Raw genomic sequence first — 21,096 nt, forward strand, 5'->3', positions numbered from 1 at the left:
ATAGTCTGGTCACTGCAGTGCCAGTCCTTAGCTGGGGGCCACGCATAGGCCCCGACTCAAACACTAGACTTGGCCCTTCAGCAATGACCGAAACTCCCCCACCCCAGAGGGGCTGAGAACATTTCTTCCACAGCAATCCCAGCCCAACACTGGGAGGAGACTGGGGATTTTCTGCCCTGATCCACCAAGTCCAGCCCACAATTGCATGTTAAAAAATGCATGACTAGCTACCCTTTTAGCAGATGCTTTCTGGCCTTTGTCAGATGAGCTGGTGGGCTTAGTACACCATCACAAAAAAAAAAAAAAAGTACCTTTCAACAGCCCTAAATACTCAGAAAAGAAATGTAAGAGAGCGACTTCATATTAGGCAGGGATAATGGATTATTTCCTGGGAGGACCGTAAAGGACTTACCAAATTTCAGAACTATTTACTGGCTGTAAGTGGAAAAATGGCTGCAATCGAGGGGAGGGAGTGGGGAAGGAGAGTCTAATGCTTATTATGGAGACAGCAGACAAGATCAAAGTTGGATTCCCAGTTCAAGCTGAAACTGCAAGTGCTACAGCGGCAAAACGTAGCAAATCCTAGTGATGCCTAATGGCAGGTCCATGAGCAGTGACGAAGTGTCCCATTCTCAGAAGGTAGGACACAGAAAGCAGCAGCAATCTAAACACAGACAACCAGGTATGTGAATGTGTTAGAGAAAATTGGGAACTAGAAAGAGGGCAGGTAGGTGCTGAGGGCAATCAGGCTTTTCGGTCACAGGATTTGCTTTGGCAAGAGAGCTGGGGGAGGGTTTGAGTATGTAAAAAAAATGTTTTCCTGTTGCTAAGGACACTTATTAAAATCCTTGCCCCCAACCCATCCCCCTTCTCTGTATTCAGAGAATACACCAAGTAATGGTATGAACTGGCATTCTGCAGATGGGTTTTCTTTTGTTCTGCAGACGGTATTTAACATCTCTATTCCAAACCACCCCTCCTCTTAAAACAGCAGTTCCACATCTTACTAGTCGTGTAGTTTTTCTCATGCTGACATCAAGTTAACTGCACCTGCCCCCTCATCATTCTTGTCTTCTCTAGTCCAGAACTGGACAAGTCAATTTATTGTTATTAGAGCCCTACTTTCTTATTCTCCAGTCCCACAATGATTTTGCACCATCAGCCCAATTTACCAGAGCTTCAACTAACTGTTCTACAGAATCTAATCCAATATTCTCTTTTCTCTGGCAACCTGAGTTTCTCAAATTGGTGCACGCAAAAGGCCTGAGGTTTTCGTACAATAAGCATTGTGAGTGCCTTAGGCTCGGCCCTGATGACTTCACTGACTCTCTCTTTCCTACTCCAGCAAACCTAGAGTATGCAGGGACAAGAGACAAAAGAGATAAGGCATCAGCAGGAACTTCAGCAACATTAGCACACAAGAGACAGAGGTACTTTGGGTATTGCTCCTGCAAGAGCAGTAATTCCAAATGTAAAAAAAAAAAAATAATTCACATTTGCTACTGAAAAAAAAAGTAAATCAGGGGATAAGTATGGGAATCTGCACAGTGCCAACAAATATGGACCCCCCCCCCCCCCCCCCCCCCCCCAAAAAAAAACCCAACCAAAAATAACTTTTCATCCCCACTGATGCAGGAATACAGAAATTGTAAAAGGACTGCAGGTAGCAGCCTAATATACAGAGAAGTATGAACAGCTGCCCCCCACCTCCATTTGGCCATTATGGTGACAGGCAAAATCTATTTCCTAGATAACATGCAGAACATGTGAGTACATTTATCAGAAAGGGGGAAGGGCAAGGAGAATGTCCCTCTCCTCAGCTTGATTAACTGTTAATCTCTTCCCCTGCCTGGTTTTCGGAATCTTTACAGCACTTGCATCAAAAGGCTGCGGACAGCTCATGGCATGGTGGAGGCAGGCAGAGTTCAGCAACAGCCATTATTGTCTCTTGCTTGCTGTCTCCTAGCTGCTGATTATTTTCTTCAAGAATGCCTCCACCTGATCCTCATCCTTCACTCCCACAAACTTATCCACCACTTCTCCATTCTTCATCGCAATCACCGTCGGCACAGCAGAGACCTATAAGGAGGCGAAAGGGGTAAGAGGCAGGGTTAACGACAGAAGTGAATGTCTCTGAAAAGGTATTAGTGTTTCCTTCCTGCAGCTGCAGGTCTGAACTGCCTTGCTTTCATGCTGCCATTATTCATATTGCTACCACTAAGGATTTATAAAATCAAACCCAGTATCCAAAAAGGACTCCCCCACACACACACTTCAATTATAGACATTTCAGAAATATGCATGCAGCCATCTTGGAAACAGATGACCAGCAGCAACTTTCTGGCACATGACTGGGATGATACTGACCACTTGTCCTTGTAATACCGAGGCATGCAGCGAGCAAGTAGGTGGTAACGGGTTAGAGCTTGGCCGAGAGGTTCCCTTGAAGCAAGGTTCTGTGCACTAAGCAGTACACCACGTCCTCTCTGAGACCCGCCACTGAAGCATCACACATTTCTCATCCAAATATGATGAAAACCATTTTTTTTAATTGTATTTTTTGCCTGGCTGTTTCGAGCTTGCAGCTCAAATTCACACTGACTTCTCTTGGTGTACAGCACTATGAGCCTTTATTCACAACTTATGCAGGATCTTTATCCTATTTATACAAACTTCCCTCACCCAGCCACTGAAGCAACATTCACCAACTCTCTCCAGAACCCAGAACATATACCAGCCTAGTTCCAGCCAGCAGATGTTGCTTTTAAGTGATGTCTGGGACTTCCTCACACCCCCCCCCCCCCCAAAGGGCTGTGAACACTGCCTCCGCAGCATCCCCAGTCATCCTGGGGAACAAAAGCCAGGGCCAAGAATCAAAGCCATGTCTTCCGCACAGCGGCACTGTTGCTGATTATTTTTTGGGATCTGCCAGGTACTTGTAACCTTAACTAACTACTGTCAGAGGAGTTTGTGGGGCTTGATGGACCTTGGTCGATCCAGCATTATTGCACTGCGTATGTTCTTATTCACCAGGCCAACCCAATACCCATTTCTGCATTCTATAATATGATACCAAGTTATCCATCCTTTCTCCTTTCACAGGCCTTTGATACTAATGGCATCTATAGTCAAGAATAGAAAATGGGAATTGCAGGGCCTTCCCTACCTAGGAAGCCCAATCTCCTACATATTCGCAGCCTGAGGAAATGCATCAGTGTCCTAAGGCTGAATATTAACATTGTTCATCATCATTTCCAGTTTAATAAATGGAGGCAGGTAAGAAGCCTGGCCTAAGACCACCCTTGGCTATAAGAATATAAGATTTGGCATACTAGGTCAGAACAAAAGGTTCATCAAGCCCAGTATCCTGTTTCTAACAATGAACAATCCAGGTCACAAGTACCTGGCAGGATCCCAAGGGTAGATAAGAGTCCAAGCTTTTTAGCCAAGAATAAGCAGTGGATTTCTGCAACTTTTCCTCCAGGTTGTGATCCAAACCTTTTTTAAATGCAGCTACACTAATAGCTTTCCCCACATCCTCTGGCAACGAATTCCAGAGCTTAAATTATGCATTGAGTAAAAAAATAAATATTCTCTTATTAGTTTAAAAATGTATTACCTAGTAATTCATTGTGTGTCACTTAGTCTTTGTACTTTTCAAAAGTAAACAACTGCTTAACATTTACTCATTCCACTCATTTTATAGATCTCTATCATATCTACCCTGAGCCATGTCTTCTCCAAGCTGAAGAGACCTAACCTCTTTAGCCTTTCTTCATAGAGGAATTGTTCCATCCCCTTTATCATTTTACTCACCCTTCTCTGTACCTTTTCTAATTCCGCTATATCTTTCTTGAGACGTGATAACCTGAACTGCACACAATACTCAAGATGAGGTCACACAATGGAGAGATACAGAGGCATTATGATATTCTCTGTTTTATTCTCCAGTCCTTTCCTAATAATCCCTAGCATTCTATTTGCTTTCTTGGCTGCTGCTGCTGCACACTGAGCAGAAGATTTCAACTAATTTTCAACAATGACACCTAGATCCTTTTCCTGAATGGTGATTCCTAATGTGGAACCTTGCATTGTGTAGCTATAATTTGGGTTACTCTTCCCTAAGTGCATCACTTTGCACTTATCCACATTAAATTTTGTTTGTCATTTGCATGTCCAATCTCCAGTTTTGCAAGGTCCTCTTGCAATTTCTCACAGTCCTCTTGTGATTTAACAACTTTGAATAATTGTGTGTCAACAGCAAATTTGATCACATCACTTGTTCCCATTTCTATGTCATTTATAAATATATTAAAAAGCATTAGTCCTAGAAGAGATCCATAGGGTACTCCACTATTCACCTTTCTCCACTGGGAAAATTTACCATTTAGCCCTCTGTTTTCTTTCTTTTTTTTTTTGTCAGTTTGACAGACAAGAGTAGGCAGGGTTTGTATGCTAAGATGGAACTCAAGATGCTGTGGTTTGGTAGTACTAAGGGAATGTGGACAAGTCACCCATGGGGAATTCCAAGCTGCTTCCTCCACACAGGTAATAGGTAGATCAGAAGGGAACAGCATCTCTCACCCGTTCACACTGTGATGAAGGGGCAGGGCACAATTCATGGACAGATGCAAGATTACAGTGCCCACCATCTCTAGATAGCCAGTTTAAATCCAGTCTTGGCTAGCAGAAAGTGAAAAACATTTGCATCTGCATACAGTTCTGTAGTCCAAGGTAACCAAAGTACTTGCTTTAGTCTAAAGGCAGGCAGACTGTTTGATAAGTCAGTCAGAGAGCCAGGTTGTATTATAATGTGTGCTTTCTAGCTCAAAGGTTCTAAGTGCATGAGGACAAACTAAACACATTGGTGCCATTCTGACTATACTGAAGACACTCTTGCTTAAAGCTGTGTGTGCTTTTGTGATAATGTCACTCCTCTGAAAGAAAGATTTAGCAGTGATGGATCCTTTTTCTTTATGGGTATTCTGGCTGGCAGAGCAAGTTAGTGACCATGGAGGTTGAGCATCCTTCTTAACCCAAGCCATGTTACCTCACAGCAGTGTCAACATACAAGGCTTGCTTTTTTTTTTTTTTTTAGGAGGGAAAGAGCAGGCAGGGGTGGTTCTATTATTAGGCAAGGTGAGGCAGCTGTCCTAGGTAGCAAAATTTTAGAGTGACAGGGACCAAGAGAGGTAGGAGCATGCATGCACAAGAGAGGGTGTGTGTGTGAGAGAGAGAAAGCACCTGTATTTTTGAGTGTGTATGAGAGAGGGGATATGTAAATGTGTGTGTGAGGGGGAATAAAAGTGTGTGTGACCCAATCCACAACAACCTCAGGGTGAATGGAAATGGAAAAATTCCAGGTATAAAGAGTGGAGAGGTTTATTTTTTATTCTTATTACTTTTGTGTGTTACTTGATATGTTTTGAAATATTTTATTGTTTTTTGAGAACTTTTAAAAACATTTTGAGTTTAATTATTAAATGATCTGTTCATCAGGTGGTTGGAAATATTTATTCTATTAGTATAGTTTTACTATTGATAGATATTTTATATGTATTGATTTTATTATTGTTTTATAAGTAATGATGGTGTTTTTATTTTTCCCACTGTTGTACTGTATTCAGAGTCTGGCTTCTTGCAGTTTCCACTTCAGTTTGTGTCTGCATGTTTCTATTTTTATTTTATAGTCACTTTATTCTGTATTTGGTGAGGGTCCATCTGTGTTCTACATGCATAACAGAGGTAAAGTATTTTTGTTGGCATGGTGTTTCTGTATAGCGATCTATAGGAGCCTGGCTTTTTCCATTTTCCTAACAGGAGGAGTATTGGTGTTTTAAGGACTGGTATAATATTTGCAGTATTGCATTTTCTGATGGCCAAGCCCACATCAAATACACTTTGCAACATGCCTAATACCATATGAGTTTGAAGTATCTTTTTGGCTTTTTTATTTGGCAGAGCATATAAAAATAATATACATGTGATATTTTTACTTCAGAAGATTATGAATGTTCTTTCTTCATGTAAAATCATATAAATGGATGGGCTATGGTTGCAACTATATAGCTGAAAAGTTACATTGCTGAACATGTGCTGTGATGTGTATCTGACATTACTGTTTGTGCAGCATTATGTATGCACTGGAAAATCAATAAAACAAGCGTAACTATAAATAAATGCACAATTTTTAATTGTGTGTGCTGAGGGCTGGGAAGGAAGGGGCACAAGGCTGTAAAGTTCACCTAGGGCACCTAATATCCTTGCACCGAACTGGAGGGTGCGCATCATACACAGACCCTCACCATCATCCATCTCCCACTTCTCCAGGGGACAAATGTGGGGGGGGGGGGGGGGGGGAAATGAGAGGCAGGTTGCAGAGTTCCTGTGAGCGTGGCAGGGTTCCCAGTTTCCCAGAAATATTAGCACTGATACTCTATCTGCCACTCCTGTGAGAACACTGAGCCCCGTTTTCCCTTCTGTGGCATTTCAAATCACTGAAAGGGCCAGTCTCTAAAGGGACCCCCCTCTTGATGATTGACCTGTGCCATGCCTTGGGGAAGTGGGGGATCTCATCCCTCGCTTCAGGTAGCTGATTGCCTTGAGCCGCCACTGTGAACGGGGGTCACGTCTGTATGAAAATTTGCACTACTATGGGTAAATTAAGGACTATGTTTCCAGTCCAGCATGGTTTGCTTTCAGTAAATGTACTCAAAACATTAAAAAAGCTGTGAAGGCTGCAGTTTCTCCCGTACCTTAAGACAAGTCTATACAAGAAAACAGCAAAAGCAAGGTTTTATGCATCTCGCATTCTTACAGGCAAACAAGTCACACAGGCTATCAGCCAATAAGGAATCCTTGAAATAAGCAGAACACACACACGAAAGTAGTGGTATGGGGGCAAAGCATCTCCTGCAGACCCCTCTACTTTCAAGCTAGGCCAGCCGAAGGGGGGGGGGGGGGGGGAGTTGCGACATGATCTCAAGGCAGGGGCCTCCTGCAAGGATAAGACAGTTTATATATCTACAATCTTAAAGGCTTTGGCTCAAGCGCTGCTCTGTAAGGTTTTCATCATCTAATCCTCCTGGGGTTCCTGCTGGAACAGTTTGGTGCCTCCAGGCACAAATTATACAGAGAGGATGGAATGCGGCAACAAAGCAAGGATCTCTGTAAGGGAGCTACAAATTGGAACACTTAAGCACTCTACTATACAGAGAAAGCTGAACATCAAACCATAGGAGAGGGCAAAAAGGGAGCGTGAGGGGAAGAGGCCCTTACCAAGAGCTATCAAAGGAACCAGAAAGGGTATTCAAATAGGCACATGCCAGAAGGAAAGGAACAGGACCCAGATGAGATTTTCCTACAGCAAATAAACCTAGCAGAGGTCAGTCCCCCATGGAATCATCTGGAACAATTTCTTACCAGGCAAGATAAAAGTTTGGAACATGGGCGTGGAAGGGAAGAAAGTCAAGTCCTGCAAAGAGAACTAACTACGTGCAAAACAAACAAAAAAAAAACCCAAACACAAACCAACGCCCCCCTCCAAAAAAACAGAAAGACCATGTCCTTGTTCAGGCTGTAGGTACTGAACAAATTCCAAATTAATATTAAAGCAGAGTCATGCTAAAGTAGCTGATAAGTATTATTGGGAAATCCAGTTAAATGGCTAAGAGACTCTTCACTATGAGAATTGCACAATAAAACTCTATATTATTGTGACAAAACTGCCAAGAACTGTGACACTGCTTAGTCAAGCAGTCAGGACCCACCTGCTTAACAAGGGAAGAAAAGCAGTTCTGCCAAAAGCAGGAATGCCTGACTTTATTAAGTCAGTGCTGTATTTTCTAACAGATGTGTATGACCCCCACCCCCACCACAATGCCTTAAAAATAAGAGCTTAAGGCTGCTTGTTTGTCAGCTCTGCAACCCCACAGCCACATAAGATCAGTTCATTACTGCTGTAAGAGTGCCATTCATTTTATATAAAAAGATTGCTTAATAAAATGGCTTCTCAAGTTGAATTCCTCCCTGCTTAGGCATCCAGGCAATCAGATCAGTATTTCCTCCAGCGTTCCTTCAGTCCTGATCAGGGGTGCCATGGAAAACCCACCACCTGATGTTCAGATGCAGACCAGCACCTCACAACAAGAGACACCAGTGGTGGTTCTTAAACATGTAGGAGCTCCTTTCTGGGAACGTGTGTAATCATGCATGCTTCTCCTTCCTAGCAACAGCCCGAGCACTGTAATGTGGCAATTAATGGGCAACATGTAGGGCACGGTTAGCCAGGCCTGGCTTTGTTCAGCACACACCATCTTCCCCCCTCTACGTTTCCTCCTCAGAGTCCTTCCATCCTCTCTGATCCCCAGGCTGAGTAAGATGGGAAGGGTGCGCACTGAGCACTGGATGGGACTCGTTCTGAGTGTTGGGAGCAACAGAAGTGACAGTCAGATGTGGCACACCCACATCACACCGTCATCTCCCTGTTCCTCCACTAGTATATAGAAGGAACTGGTTCATTGTGATGGTATTGCTGCCCTCTCTTGTTTTAAAAATTTAAGAGTGGTGGTGCTTTCACTGCTTCTCTAATTCTTCTCCTAACCATGTCAGCATTGCCTGTCCTGAGGAGTTTGGTGTGCCACACTGCATTTTTGTTCATGTAGGTGCGCCTTAGACTCGAAAAAGTTGGGAAATACTGCATTAGAGAGCTGAGCCCAGAAATATGTTTATAGCGACATCTAATGGCCACACCAAGAGCTCTGGAAATAAAATTGCAAGGAAGCAGCCAATGCCATACTGCACATGTGCAAGAATAAAAAAAGGCACTGGTGGGTCAGAGAACAGAAACGAGATAGGTTTATTTTCTTCTGCAAGAGGTTCTGGTTCTATCACCTGCTGCAACATTAAATCAGTTGTACTTCCAGTTCTGTGTTTTCTCCTCCCTCAGAGCAAGAAAAAATCCATAGGGAAGATATATGATCAATTTAGTGTCACACAGTGACTGAAACCATTGGGATGTGATAATTTGGCTGGAACTCTGTTGTAGAGCTCAGTGTTTCAATCAACATCTACAACACATCACCGGGTCACTTATGAAACGCTAGTTTCTGGCCTTCATTGTTTCAGGGGAAATAAAATGTTTTAGAAATTCATTCTTTTCACCCTCATCCTTCTTTCAATCACTTCCCTGTCACTGTTCATTAATTACTCAATTACACAAGACTGGCACAAGCTTCACCCAAACCAAATCATTTTATACATGCGAAACCAGGTTTTCAGATAACCGCGCTCAGAATGAATGGCTTAGTTTAGTTTTTAAGGTTGGAATGCCAAGCCAAAATGTTCATAGCAGAGCTCCATTTTCTCATCTATTCAGACAAGTGTAGGCCTTTTGGGTAGCATGGGGACAGAGCTTCTGCCAGCAGAATACAGAAGTGCTGAGCTTTCTCTCCATGGCTCCCAGGAGTGTTTGGTCAAAGAGATCCAATGCAGGAGAGTTAGGCTGGGAAAGGACTTTGGACCAGTGCCTTGGGCAAGAGAGGGTTGCAGAGCTGACACTTGAGCCCTGGGAAGAGGGCGTTGAGTCCGAGGGGGCAGGCTATTGGTCAGAGCTCTCAGTTAGGACACAGAGGAAACTCCCTGGATGAGAGCCTGAATTCTTGCTCTGCCAACTAAGTCCACTTCTGCCTCAGTTTACCCAATGTACAAGTAAATAATAAGAACAAAGACAGGAACCAGGAAAGGGGAGTGCTTAGTAGCTGGCATCATTGTCCCAAAAGAGCTACATCTGGAACATAGACCATACCAGGATGCTTTCTTTTAAGCCAGTAATCTAATATATTCCTTACAGTCAACAAACTGAAGCTAAACCCATAGTCACCCTTTATGTCAATAAAAGCCCCATGATCTTAAACTCAAGCAACTAGCATCTAACACCAGAGCATTCTTTTTTAACCCTGTGCCAAGAAGTTTAAAACAGAATGCTAATCAACATTATGGAGCACAGTAATGTCTCTCTGCTCTGATTTGTCCCCTTCTGCATCGCTCTCTACCCTCCTGTTCCCTGATAGGAGGGGAGAGGTTGAATTATGCAGCAGAGTAGCTTTTCTCTGCTCTGTCCAGTTCAGTGCCACCCCCTTCCCTCCTGTTTCCTGCCAGGGGCGCTCTCAGATAACTGGCATATTTGATTAATGGCATGGACTATTCCCCATACATGCTGGACAGTGGGGCTTTTGCTGGGGTTTACTGTAAAAATTGCTGCAGTGTATCAGGATAAACTATACCACTCTGGATTAGGGCTATAAATCATCATATGCTTGTTAAGCTGTCATAACTGTGTGAAGTCCTGGAAAACCGCTATACAGGAGCCTGATCTACTTGCCCAAGAACATATTTGACAGAAAGAGCCATACTGCACCATGGTAGAATTCTGAAATTTAGTCCTGAACAAAACATTTGCCTCTCACTTCCTTCGGGGCTTTTTAAGCAAGTGCCAGTGAGGGCCTAACCAAGACATCAAAAATCTCATATTATATTAGATGCCTGACTTATTATAACAAGTCAGAGGAATGTGTTTTATGAGCATAAAGTTGCAGCAGATAAAAATCAATTTTGGGAAAAAATATGGCTGCCTTGTACCATCTAAACGTAAAAAGGTAAAGTGATGATTTTTCCCTCTATTCCAACTCAATTTACCGAACAGTGTCTTATTACCACCTTGATGGCTCCCGGAGCTAAAAACTTCGGAGGGTTTTCCCTGCTACGATTTTGTCTGGAGGAGAGCAGTTTTCACCTGGGGTGGAGGTTTCCCTCAGCCCCCACCCTGATACTTGACCGCTGGCAGCTAGGGGTGTGTCGACTTCAGATGCCCTGCAGGCGTTGCTAAAAGATGAGGTTAGCGACTTGGAGCTGTAGGATGGAGAGCTTTTGGTGTCTGCACAGCTAGGGACAGGGAGAGATTCGTCGGTGGAGATTACTTCAACTCCTGTTGGATTTCCTACTTTGTCCTCCTCTGTGACCCCTCTTACAGCGGGTGAGAATTTTGCACCTCCTATTAAGCCTGCAGTCGTTACATTGGAGACTTTGTGCGAATTAACAGCAGGGCTCTCAGTTGCAGTAATATCTTGCAATAGTAAAATGGATCAACTTACTGTTGGGATTCCCGGCCACGGCCGGGCTCTCCCTTACCTTCTGGTTCGCTCCCGGCAGCGTGGTCTGCTTCACTCCACCCCAGGCCATGTAGGGGCCTCCTCACGGCGTTCTCCCCACGAGGAGGACGCCACCGGCATTGGGCTGTCCCGCCCCCTAGGTGCACGCAACGGCCCAGGATTTAAAGGGGCCATGACGGGAAGCCTCGGCCCGGCCCCAAATCCCACATCATCAAAGGCCTATTTAAGGGCCCTTCAGACCTCCCTGCCTTGCCAACAGGTCGACTCACCAAGGAGCTAGTTGCTGATCCTGCTTGTTCCTGATGTCTTCCCAGTGATTCTGCTTGTTCCTGACGCCTTCCTGTGTTCCTGCCTGCCTGTTCCAGCTCCGTTCCTGCTTCCAAGTTCCAGTTCCTGTTTGCTTGATTCTCCGGTTTTGACCTCGGCCTGGCTTCTGGTATCCTTCGTCTGCTACCTGTCCTGATCCTTGGTTTGTCTTCCGGCTTCGTCTGTCTTCTGCCTGCCCTGACCATTGGCCTGCCATCTCGTCTCGCACCACCACTGCCTGCCTAGACTCCTGGTTCATCTCCAACCACCCTAGGCTTCTGCCTGCCTCAACTTGGACTGTTCTTTGGATTCCTCTTCGCCAGGAGACCCTCGCCTAAGTCCTGCCGGCCCCGGCACCCAAGGGCTCAACCTGCAGGGAACGTGGGCTGGTATAGGTGAAGGTCCTGTCTGTTCTCCTGGTTCTGTACTACCTCCCAGCTACGTGTACCACTGCAGACCTTCCTTACACTCTAGCCGGCCCAAGAGTCCACGTTCACAACACTTACTGCCTCCCTGAATTCTAAAATTAAAGCTCAGGAGGATTCTCTCCATGTTGTGAAGTCTTCTGTAGCCAAAGTGAAAACTGATATTCAACAAATCCAAAATTTTAATGTGGTTACAGTTAAAGATAAAGCTGCTCTATCTAGGAGGCTTGAAATGCTGGAAAATTGGAATAGTCGTCTGAATCTTAGACTGATTAACTTCCCCAGGGTTATGGGAGAACTCCCATCAATTACCCTTAAGAGATACCTTCGGGGGGTACTTCTTATATCAGAGTCTGAGATCCCCCCAACTAATAAAACATACTTTGTACCTGTTGCTTCTGCTGAGAGACACACATCAATGGATCCTGGAGGACTTCCTTTAGTCATGCAAAATGTAACCACTTTCCTGGAATCTTCGGGTATCGAGATCACTGATCGCCCTACTTTACTTGTATCACTTATAGTTGAACAGGACATTAGTAAATTAATGTCATGCTATTTTCAACATTTAAATTCCCTCTTTCATGGCTCTAATGTGTGAATGTTTCCTGATATTTCTAAAATTATCCAAGAAAGGCGAAAGGGCTTTCTAACAATAAGACAAGAAACCATTTCCTTAGGAGTGACTTTCCTAATAAGATACCCTTGTAAATGCATTGTTAAAAAAAGATAGTGACTGCTATATCTTCTTTGCCCCGGAGCAGCTGAGAGCCTTTCTTGATTCATTTTCTACTTAGTTTTCTAAATTCCATTAAGTTCCAATATCTTTGAATACTAGGTAGCTCTGTATTTTCGGGACTATGCCTTTTTCTTGTTTGTTACCTTGTACTCCTCCTAGCCAGGCTGAATTATGATTTTGTAATAAGCCATTGATATCTTTATTTTCTTCTTTTTGTTTGTTGCTTAGCGCTGTTTCACACTGGCTTATTCGTGTTTCTTAAGAACATTAATACTTTGTATGTATTGGTAAAGTTATACATTAAAAAAAAAAAAAGTACAGTGCAACCATGGTTTTTTATGTTTTCTTGAGAAAGTGCTTGTCATCTTTCTAACCTCATGAGCTTATGTATCCTGAAGCTGCGCTCAGCATCAGTTTGTCACGCTGCTAATTAAAATGAATGCCATCTCTGCCAGCTGTGGGACAGAGGTAGCTGCAAACTTCCAAAATACATCCAGGCTTATGTCAACTGGGTTTATGGTTAGCTACAAATGCAGGTGTGAGAAACTTTTGTATAAAGATAAGATTCTTCTACAAAGGCATCATTCATTCAGAAATTGAATTAAAATTATCTTTGGTATGACCAAAAAAAAACAAACCCCAAAAACCTAAAGATGTCTGAGGGATCATACACCCACTCCTTACACTAGCCACTTCAACCTCACCTCCTCCCCTTTAAGGCAGGAGGAGGGAGGCCTATCAACAGGAAGGCAGGCATTGGATTAGGGAACAGAGTGGCTTGGTTCTCATCTGTTCCAGCCCCAGATCACCTCTCTTGTTCCCTGGAAGCTGCTTGGGATGGGAGAGCCCAGAGCATGAAACAGACATTAGATGACGGATGCTGAGACAGAAAGTTGTTCAATCAGCTCTGCAGACCCTATAGTTTCTTCAGTTGAAGAAATTAGCATGGGGGCACTTCAAGTTGGTTGTAAGTTATGCAACAAGCTAAGTTCACAGAATCCTAAGAGCCTGGGGGACCACTGAATATGCCTCTCTCAGATGGTTCTTAAAGTATCAGTTTAATCTACTTCTTGACTCTGTTGCTTCAGCTGTCAATCTTACTGTGTCCTCTGTTCTGTTGTCTTTTTACATTTTTTTTTATACTAAAACTATGTATAGTCCGTTATGACCATCTTGTCTTAAAATTTCTCTTCCCTTCATCTCCCCCGCCAAAGTCTCTGCTTCGGTTGTTTGTGTTGTATGTACATGCATCAATGGGATCCAAATACAGGGGCAGCCAGCTTCGCCACTGGGGACTCATAACAGAAGAACCCAGCAGGCAAAACATTCAGAAAAACTTTAAATCCTAATCTCTCTTCAGGAATGAAATTACATTTAATGAAAAAGGGCATCACACAAAACTCGCATGCCAACTGAAGGAGCTAAATAGTTTTTGCTGCAAGCACCACTACTTAAATGGAAATGAGGAATATATGGATCACTCAAAAATATGTATACACATTTTTTAAGCTCTAATCACCAGAAGGAGAAGGATGGAGGGCTAGAGCCTACCCTGTGCTATGCTGCGGCAATCTCCACGTAAAGGTTCTATGGGGAAATTGTGCTGCAGTGACAATTCTAGCTTGGCTTACAATCTTTCTAGCTGCAGGACAGCAAACCAGCACCAGAATTGGAACAACAAATCTTTTTGGGCCCAAGTTTGCTTTCCTCCACACCTAGTCAAAATCTACTAGGGAAAAGGAGACATCCGATGCATCATGGGAACTCATAGCCTCCAGTATTCTCTCTCTCCAATTTTCACTACCCTACTCTTTATAACCTTGCCAACACAGTGACAATTCTCGACTGGGAGCTGCAAGCCGTGATTCTTTAAAACTTGTACTTGTGAAGCATGGCATAATTATGGTGATGGCTGGGAGTCCATGATCAACACTGGCCCAATAAGCAGGTCAAGGTATGAACCCAGAACACTATTAGCCAACCTTTTTAAACACACCCCTCGACACCTCCTCTGCTTTTTCACAGGAAAGCCAAAAAGAAGCCTCGGGTGAGGCAAGAGGCTTTCGGACTCTGTAGTATTTTTTCCAAGCCAGTCATCAGATGTGATTAGAGGCCTTTATTTTTCAGCATTTCAACTCAAGGTAACCGCTGGATGTTTACCCAGTTTGTCAATTCCATCATGAATGAGTCAGCATTTCAGTTTTGTCGGTCTTTCTATGTTGCTGTATTATTTTACTAATCCCAAAAATACGGAAGGTTAATCAAATTACAACAAACATTTTTTTTAAAAGTTACAAAAGAATTTTCAATCTTAATACAGATAATTTTTACAAAAATGTAAGAGATTATAGTCATAAAGTACAATACTGAGTGAATCTTATATATTCATAAGGGCACACTTAATTATGTCTATATATATATAGAAACATATCGCCAAATCACAGATTTAATGTGACACTTCACCCACCATATCACCCATAAATTATCAATCATACCTTCACATCCATATACATGGTAAAACAGGCCTAATATAAAATCAACCAAAGTTTCCCGACAAGGTCCTTTGTTTCAGCCGCTTGGGCTTCTTCAGGGAAATATGTTACCAACAATTCAACCCCAGACATATACAAACATTCCACCAGTCCCAACTATTAAGGCTGAAGACAACAAATCTTTTCAACAATATCTGATGTAATTTGATTAACCCCTGGGTTTTTGGGATTAGTGCATATATATTGTACAGAGGTTGAAATATACTTTCCGTATTTTTAGCTGTATTATTTAATCATATCAAGTTTGTTCCCCAACTGGAACAACGGAAAGTGCAGGCAATACATTTTTTAAATAAATAAATAAATAGGGCAAACAGAAGACCTGGTTCAGTTCTCAGCTCATGCTCCAGAGTGAACTGCACTATTGCTATGGTAATGCTCAAAGCCTCCAGCAGAAGTGAAGGTATAGGCCCTGTTAAAAAAAAATCATAGCATACTTCTTTAGAATTGCATCTCACTTTCTTGGCCACAAAGGGTCTCTGAAGTCACTTGGTGGCAATAGGAGAGCAAAAGGAAAATACTAGGAGGGCAAGAATAATGACTGCCTACTGAAAGTCTAAGGAGGAGGAACAAGATGAAAGGTCCTGATAGGTAACAATAGGAAACAAAAGCTAAAATAATACATGGGAGAACTAAGATGGCGGCATAGCAGGTGACTGTGCAGCAGGCTGGCTCCCAGTTCCTGCAGACATTATTGGCTTGTAATCCTTTTCCCGGCACTCAAAATAGGCCAGGGATCCCCTGAAACGATGTGGGGGCAGATTAAAGCATCAGACCCAAAAGAAATGCTAGAAAATTGGCTTCAGAAAAAACAGCTTTGACAGAGGAGGTCATACTGGACGAGGAGTCTCTGGGAGAGACAGACCTACCGGGAGTTATGCTACATATGGTCAGAGAAGTCACAAATAAAATTGGCACACAGCTTAAAACTAGCCTAGATAAACTGTAAATGGTGGTCAGGTTAAGCCTGGTAGCTACTGTTAATGAAAACTTGGCCAGACTGGACAGTTTTCAGGAGTGCATGGAAGATGTGGAAATGGCTGTGACATCTGCCAGTAGGTGACTCGATAAGCTTGAAAAACTGATGCAACAGCTAACAGACAAGCAGGACAAACTTGAAAATAGAAGCAGACTAAACATACGAATCATGGGTTTATCTGAAGGCATGGAAGGAACAGACTCTGTTGGCTTCTCTGTTAAAATGGCTGCCGCAGTTGCTCAAACTGCAATTAATCAAACTGACTGTGAAAGTAGACAGAGCACAAAGGCCTGCAGGGAATGCACGGCCCAGAGCTGTAATTGTGCAGATGCACAATTTCATGGATAAAGCCAAAATCCTAGTTGCCTCATGGAGAATGCCAGAATTAAGCTACAATGGGTAAACCCATATATCTTTTTCAAGATTTTTCAGCAGACCTCCAAAAAAAATGTCAAGGTTTCACAGAGGCGAAACGTCTGCTTCCCTTGTGCGGGGTGCAGTACACCATGATATAGCCGGCAAGGTCATGATGGAGCTACTAAATTCTTTGAATCTGCAAAAAGAGCTCACAGTCTCAGTAGGTGGAACTATGACAACTTAAATTGCGATGATGGATGAGTACAGGTTTTTGCAGGGGAATATGGCAAGTTAGAGACTGGGGTCTAGCAGAACTGCACATACACAGAAAAGTTTGGGGGGGGGAGGAAGGTATATAGCAAGGGATTTTATCTGTGGGTTGTTCTTTGGGGTGTAGGGTACTGGGGGGGGGGGAGCTCATGGGATTGCAATGTGAGGGATGGGATTTTGTGCATTTGGAGGTACTGAAAACACGTGGTTCCAACCTCTGAGAAATCTTACTGCCAGCGCTTAAACGGAATTGAGGGAGAATGCTAAAGAACGCATGGTGGCAACCCTGCATGTCAGTATAAAATGGCTCACACAATTTCTTGAAGCACTCGGCATTATCCTCCATGCGGGCATGTATGTGTTTGCATGTACTGGAAAAGTACAGGTCGTTACATTTTTCTACAGAATGCAGATGCATGGCTCGGGTGACACCACCGAGGAACCCAGAGCTGGACGTTTACGCTACAAAGCTTTTTTTTTCCCATGCAGGCACATAAGGCTAGCTTTGATTGTTACAAGGCCTTTATGAAATAATAAATGGTGGGTGGTTTGCAGGGGAAAGGAAGGGAATTGTTGGGGAATTCAAAGGGTTGGATGGCTAAGGTGGTCTTTTTTTCAGGAGAGAGTCTCAATGGGGACTGCATATGTTGTAGCAGGCTGAAGACCCCAGGAAGCTCCCTGCCTGGTTGGCTCTGCTTGCCTGGAGAACCTGTTAGAGGGCAGGAGCCGGGATCCCTGGAAGTGAAGGGGTTTTTGATGGGGAGAGTGATTTCCCTTATTTCCATGTTGGGATTCAGGGTAAAGGTCATGGTTTGATATGAGTTGATGTTTTGTTATTTTAATTGTTCAGGTTAGACCTGGGTTTATGAAAAAAAAAAAAAAAAAAAAGCAGACTACAGAAATTGTATATCTTTTGTTAAAACGATTTCTCTGGACCGTGCTGGGGGCACAACAAGTGGATGGGGCTGCTTGTATTATCTGATTACTTTTAATAAAAAAAAAAAAAAAAAAGTCTGTGCCACAAGTGAACCTAGTCACTTTCAAGATCAGAGGGCTAATCTCTCCTATTAAGAGGAAAAGACTACACATACCTTAAAAAAAAAATCATGTTCACATTGCAATGTTACATGAGACCCATCTAACTAATAAGGAACACAGCAAATTATAAAGGGACTTGTGGGTAAGCTAGGATTTGCTTCATACAAACCTCCTGCTATGAGATTTGCATTTTGATACACAAAACTCTACCAGCGATTGTCCATAAACCCCAAAACAGACCTGGAGGGTAAATGTGTCTTCATGGATTGTACCCTATAGGGCAGGGATTTTGTCTTGGTAAATATATACGGGCCTAACAAGGGACAAAATGGATTCTATAGGAACCTAGCAAAAGATATTGCATTGATCTCCACTATCAAAAGAAATAATAGCTGGGGGAAATTGGAATAAATGCTTGAATCCGTAGAGGGATAAGACCCATAAAGAAGCCAGGCTAGATGGACCAAAATGCAGGGCTTAAATCTTTTACTCCATTGCTTGGACTGCAAGATGTCCAGAGACAGTAATACCCCTCAGGGAAGAATTTTACGTGCCTCTCAACACCACACAATACACAACAGTCCTATAGATTGTTTTCTGTGCTTTACGAAGCTGTCCCCAATTTTGGGGGCAACTAATATTTATTTATTTATTTAAAAGCTCTTCTATACCATCGTTAAGTTAGATAACCATCACAACGGTTTACAGCAAGGCATGATAATGAATAAAGTAAGTGGTATAGATTACAATTAATCATGTGCCATCATAGTGCGGTAACAATTCACTTCAATAAACTATGTGTGTACTTTATATCCTGTGATACTATCAGATCATAGTCCAGTCTTACTTCCTTTACTAATAAAGCCTGTTGTGACAGGTGGTAGGACATGGAGACAGCCTTTCCCTGCTGGGTAGAGATGAAATCTCAGATTTAGTGAACAACACTCTCCAAGAACTTAAATCATAATCGCAGAGAATTATAGCCTAGTGTTGCTTTGGGAAACATTCAAGGCAGTATTAAGGGGTAATATTACTGGCTAAGCTACATCACCTTAAAAAACAAAAAGCCAGAAGGGAACTTTCGCTCATTAGAACAGTGATTCTCAACCGGTGTGTTGCGGCTCCCGGTGTCCCCCTGCCCCAGTTGTGCTTCCCTTCTCCCCAGGGGCGGATTGGCCTATCAGGAGATTGATCATCTCCCAGTGGGTTGTTGCAGTTAGTAGTGGAGTAATGTTGTGTGCCGCCGGAGGCCAGGCTTATTGGGCCAAACAATGAGAAGAGGCTTCACATGAGAGAGGAAACTTGCTTGTGCGTGTATGTAAGTGGCAGCTTTGGGTGTGGTAAAATGGGTGCGTGAGTGGCAGCTTTGTGTTTGTGTGTGGTAGAATGGGAGCAAGAGCATGTGTGTGAGTGAGAGAGAGAGACTGGTCAGAGGAGATGTGTTTTTGAGAGAGAGGCTGCTCAGGGAGGTGATGTGTTTCTGTGTGTGAGGAAGAGAGACTGGTTAGGGAGGTTACTGGTGTGATAGATAGGGTTGTTACTGTTTGAATGTGTTCCATAATACAGGTGTAACTTTGTGTGGACTAATTTATGTGCATTACTACAGATCCTGGGAGTATGTTAGGTGCTATATTTCTCATTTCATTTCTCCAGGTTTGCACTGCATGCAGAGTTGGCTTTTTTGGTTTTCCATTCCTGTTTTTGTCTCCATATTTATAATTTGTAGTCTTTCAGTACTTGGTGAAGGTCAGTTCTGTGTGTGTGACCGAGGTGAGGTATCTTACTAGCATCTTACTAGCATGTAGGCATTTGTATCAATCTTATTTGTTGTGTTTTCTCAATAGGAAATGCATTAGTGGTAAATTACTGTCTTTTCATAAGGAGGGGTATTGTGCCTAGTAGTAAAGGGAGTTTGTTTTGCTTTTACTGAAATGTCATCAGAACCAGAATATCTTTTTTGTATGGTGAGCTGTAAGGGTAATGCCCTAGTTTTGCTATGCACCCATTTCATTGTTTGAGATAGAGGGGGGTCCTGAGGATGCAGAATGTATGTTTACATTTAGCCCCGTGATGGTCACATGTTCAGTGTGTCACGCATGTGAGAACCATCTGTCAGGTGTGTCTGGCCGGAAAAAGGTTGAGAACCACTGCATTAGGAAAATAGAGAGGCTCTAGGGTCAACACAAAGCGAGCTGTTCTAGGAAAGTCTGGCAAGAGCTGCAGCAGTACAGACCCGAATTAAGTGGTATTCAGAAGGAGCAAGTTGAGAAGTCCTATCGCTTCCCCAGACAGAAACTATACAAACAAACATAGAAACAAAGCACGTGCTCTTTTAGCCAGAATGTTGAGGAAGATACATACTGGCAATGTGATTACAGGTATCCGTACTGCTAATGCAGTGCTCACATATCAAATGATAGGTATTAATCACACTTTTGTAAAAGAGTTTTCACGATTCTATGCTAGGGAGGAATAAATGTCGCTCACTGAGCTCAACAGCTATCCGGCAGGAATACATCTCCCTCAAGGACAGAAACACAAAATAAGAGACAAGCAACTCCTATAACGATGGACGAGATTCAAAAGGTCATTTCATTCTTTACCTAATGGAAAATGCCCAGGTCCTGATGTATACCATTTAGACTTTTATAAATTTTTTTTTCTACAGATAGGCCAATTATTGTATAAAGCTTTCCAACACCTCCAATTACATCTTAAGCACCCTCACAGACTAACACCACTATTGGACCTTTTGCCCCATTTCATTGCTTAACAGAGACATTAACATCCTTGCCATGGTACTCAGTTACAGTTAGAAAGGATAATGTTGGACATTATTCATCCATATCAGACAGGCTTTGTTAAGGAGAGACAGTCCACAGCTGATACATGAAGGGTTTTTAATATCATAGCTACGGCCAGGAAGACTGATAGGTCTACGGCTATAGTGTCATTGGATACTGAAAAGGCCTTCAATCGTCTGCAGTGGTCATTTCTCTTTGTTATTCTAGAGAATTATAAGTCTGATCCTCAAATTTGTTGCATGGGTCAAGGCCTTATACGCCCATCTGGAGGCAAATGTTTTGACTAATGGCAGTTCCCAATCTTGACTAATGACCAATGACAAATGTTTTGACTAAAGACCACCTCCCAATCTTGCAGGGAACTAGACAGGGATGCCCTTTGTCGCCTCTGTTATTTGACCTTGCTATTGAGGCACTGGTACAATTAATTTGATAAGACCCCAGAATAACAGGTTTCA

General features: G+C 42.9%; 1 protein-coding gene across 1 annotated transcript in view; it reads right to left on the reverse strand.

Annotated features, from left to right (window-relative positions):
• Positions 1-1,577: 1,577 nt before the first annotated feature.
• The window catches only part of TXN2 (thioredoxin 2), a 43,078-nt gene continuing 23,559 nt past the window's right edge, over positions 1,578-21,096 (reverse strand). Inside the window, exon 4 of the mRNA XM_029590412.1 lies at positions 1,578-2,079. Coding sequence (XP_029446272.1) covers positions 1,963-2,079 — 117 coding nt within the window. The 3' untranslated portion in view covers positions 1,578-1,962. The remainder of the gene's footprint in view (positions 2,080-21,096) is intronic.

This window comes from Rhinatrema bivittatum, chromosome 2, assembly GCF_901001135.1.
Source record: "Rhinatrema bivittatum chromosome 2, aRhiBiv1.1, whole genome shotgun sequence".
Taxonomy (NCBI): domain Eukaryota; kingdom Metazoa; phylum Chordata; class Amphibia; order Gymnophiona; family Rhinatrematidae; genus Rhinatrema; species Rhinatrema bivittatum.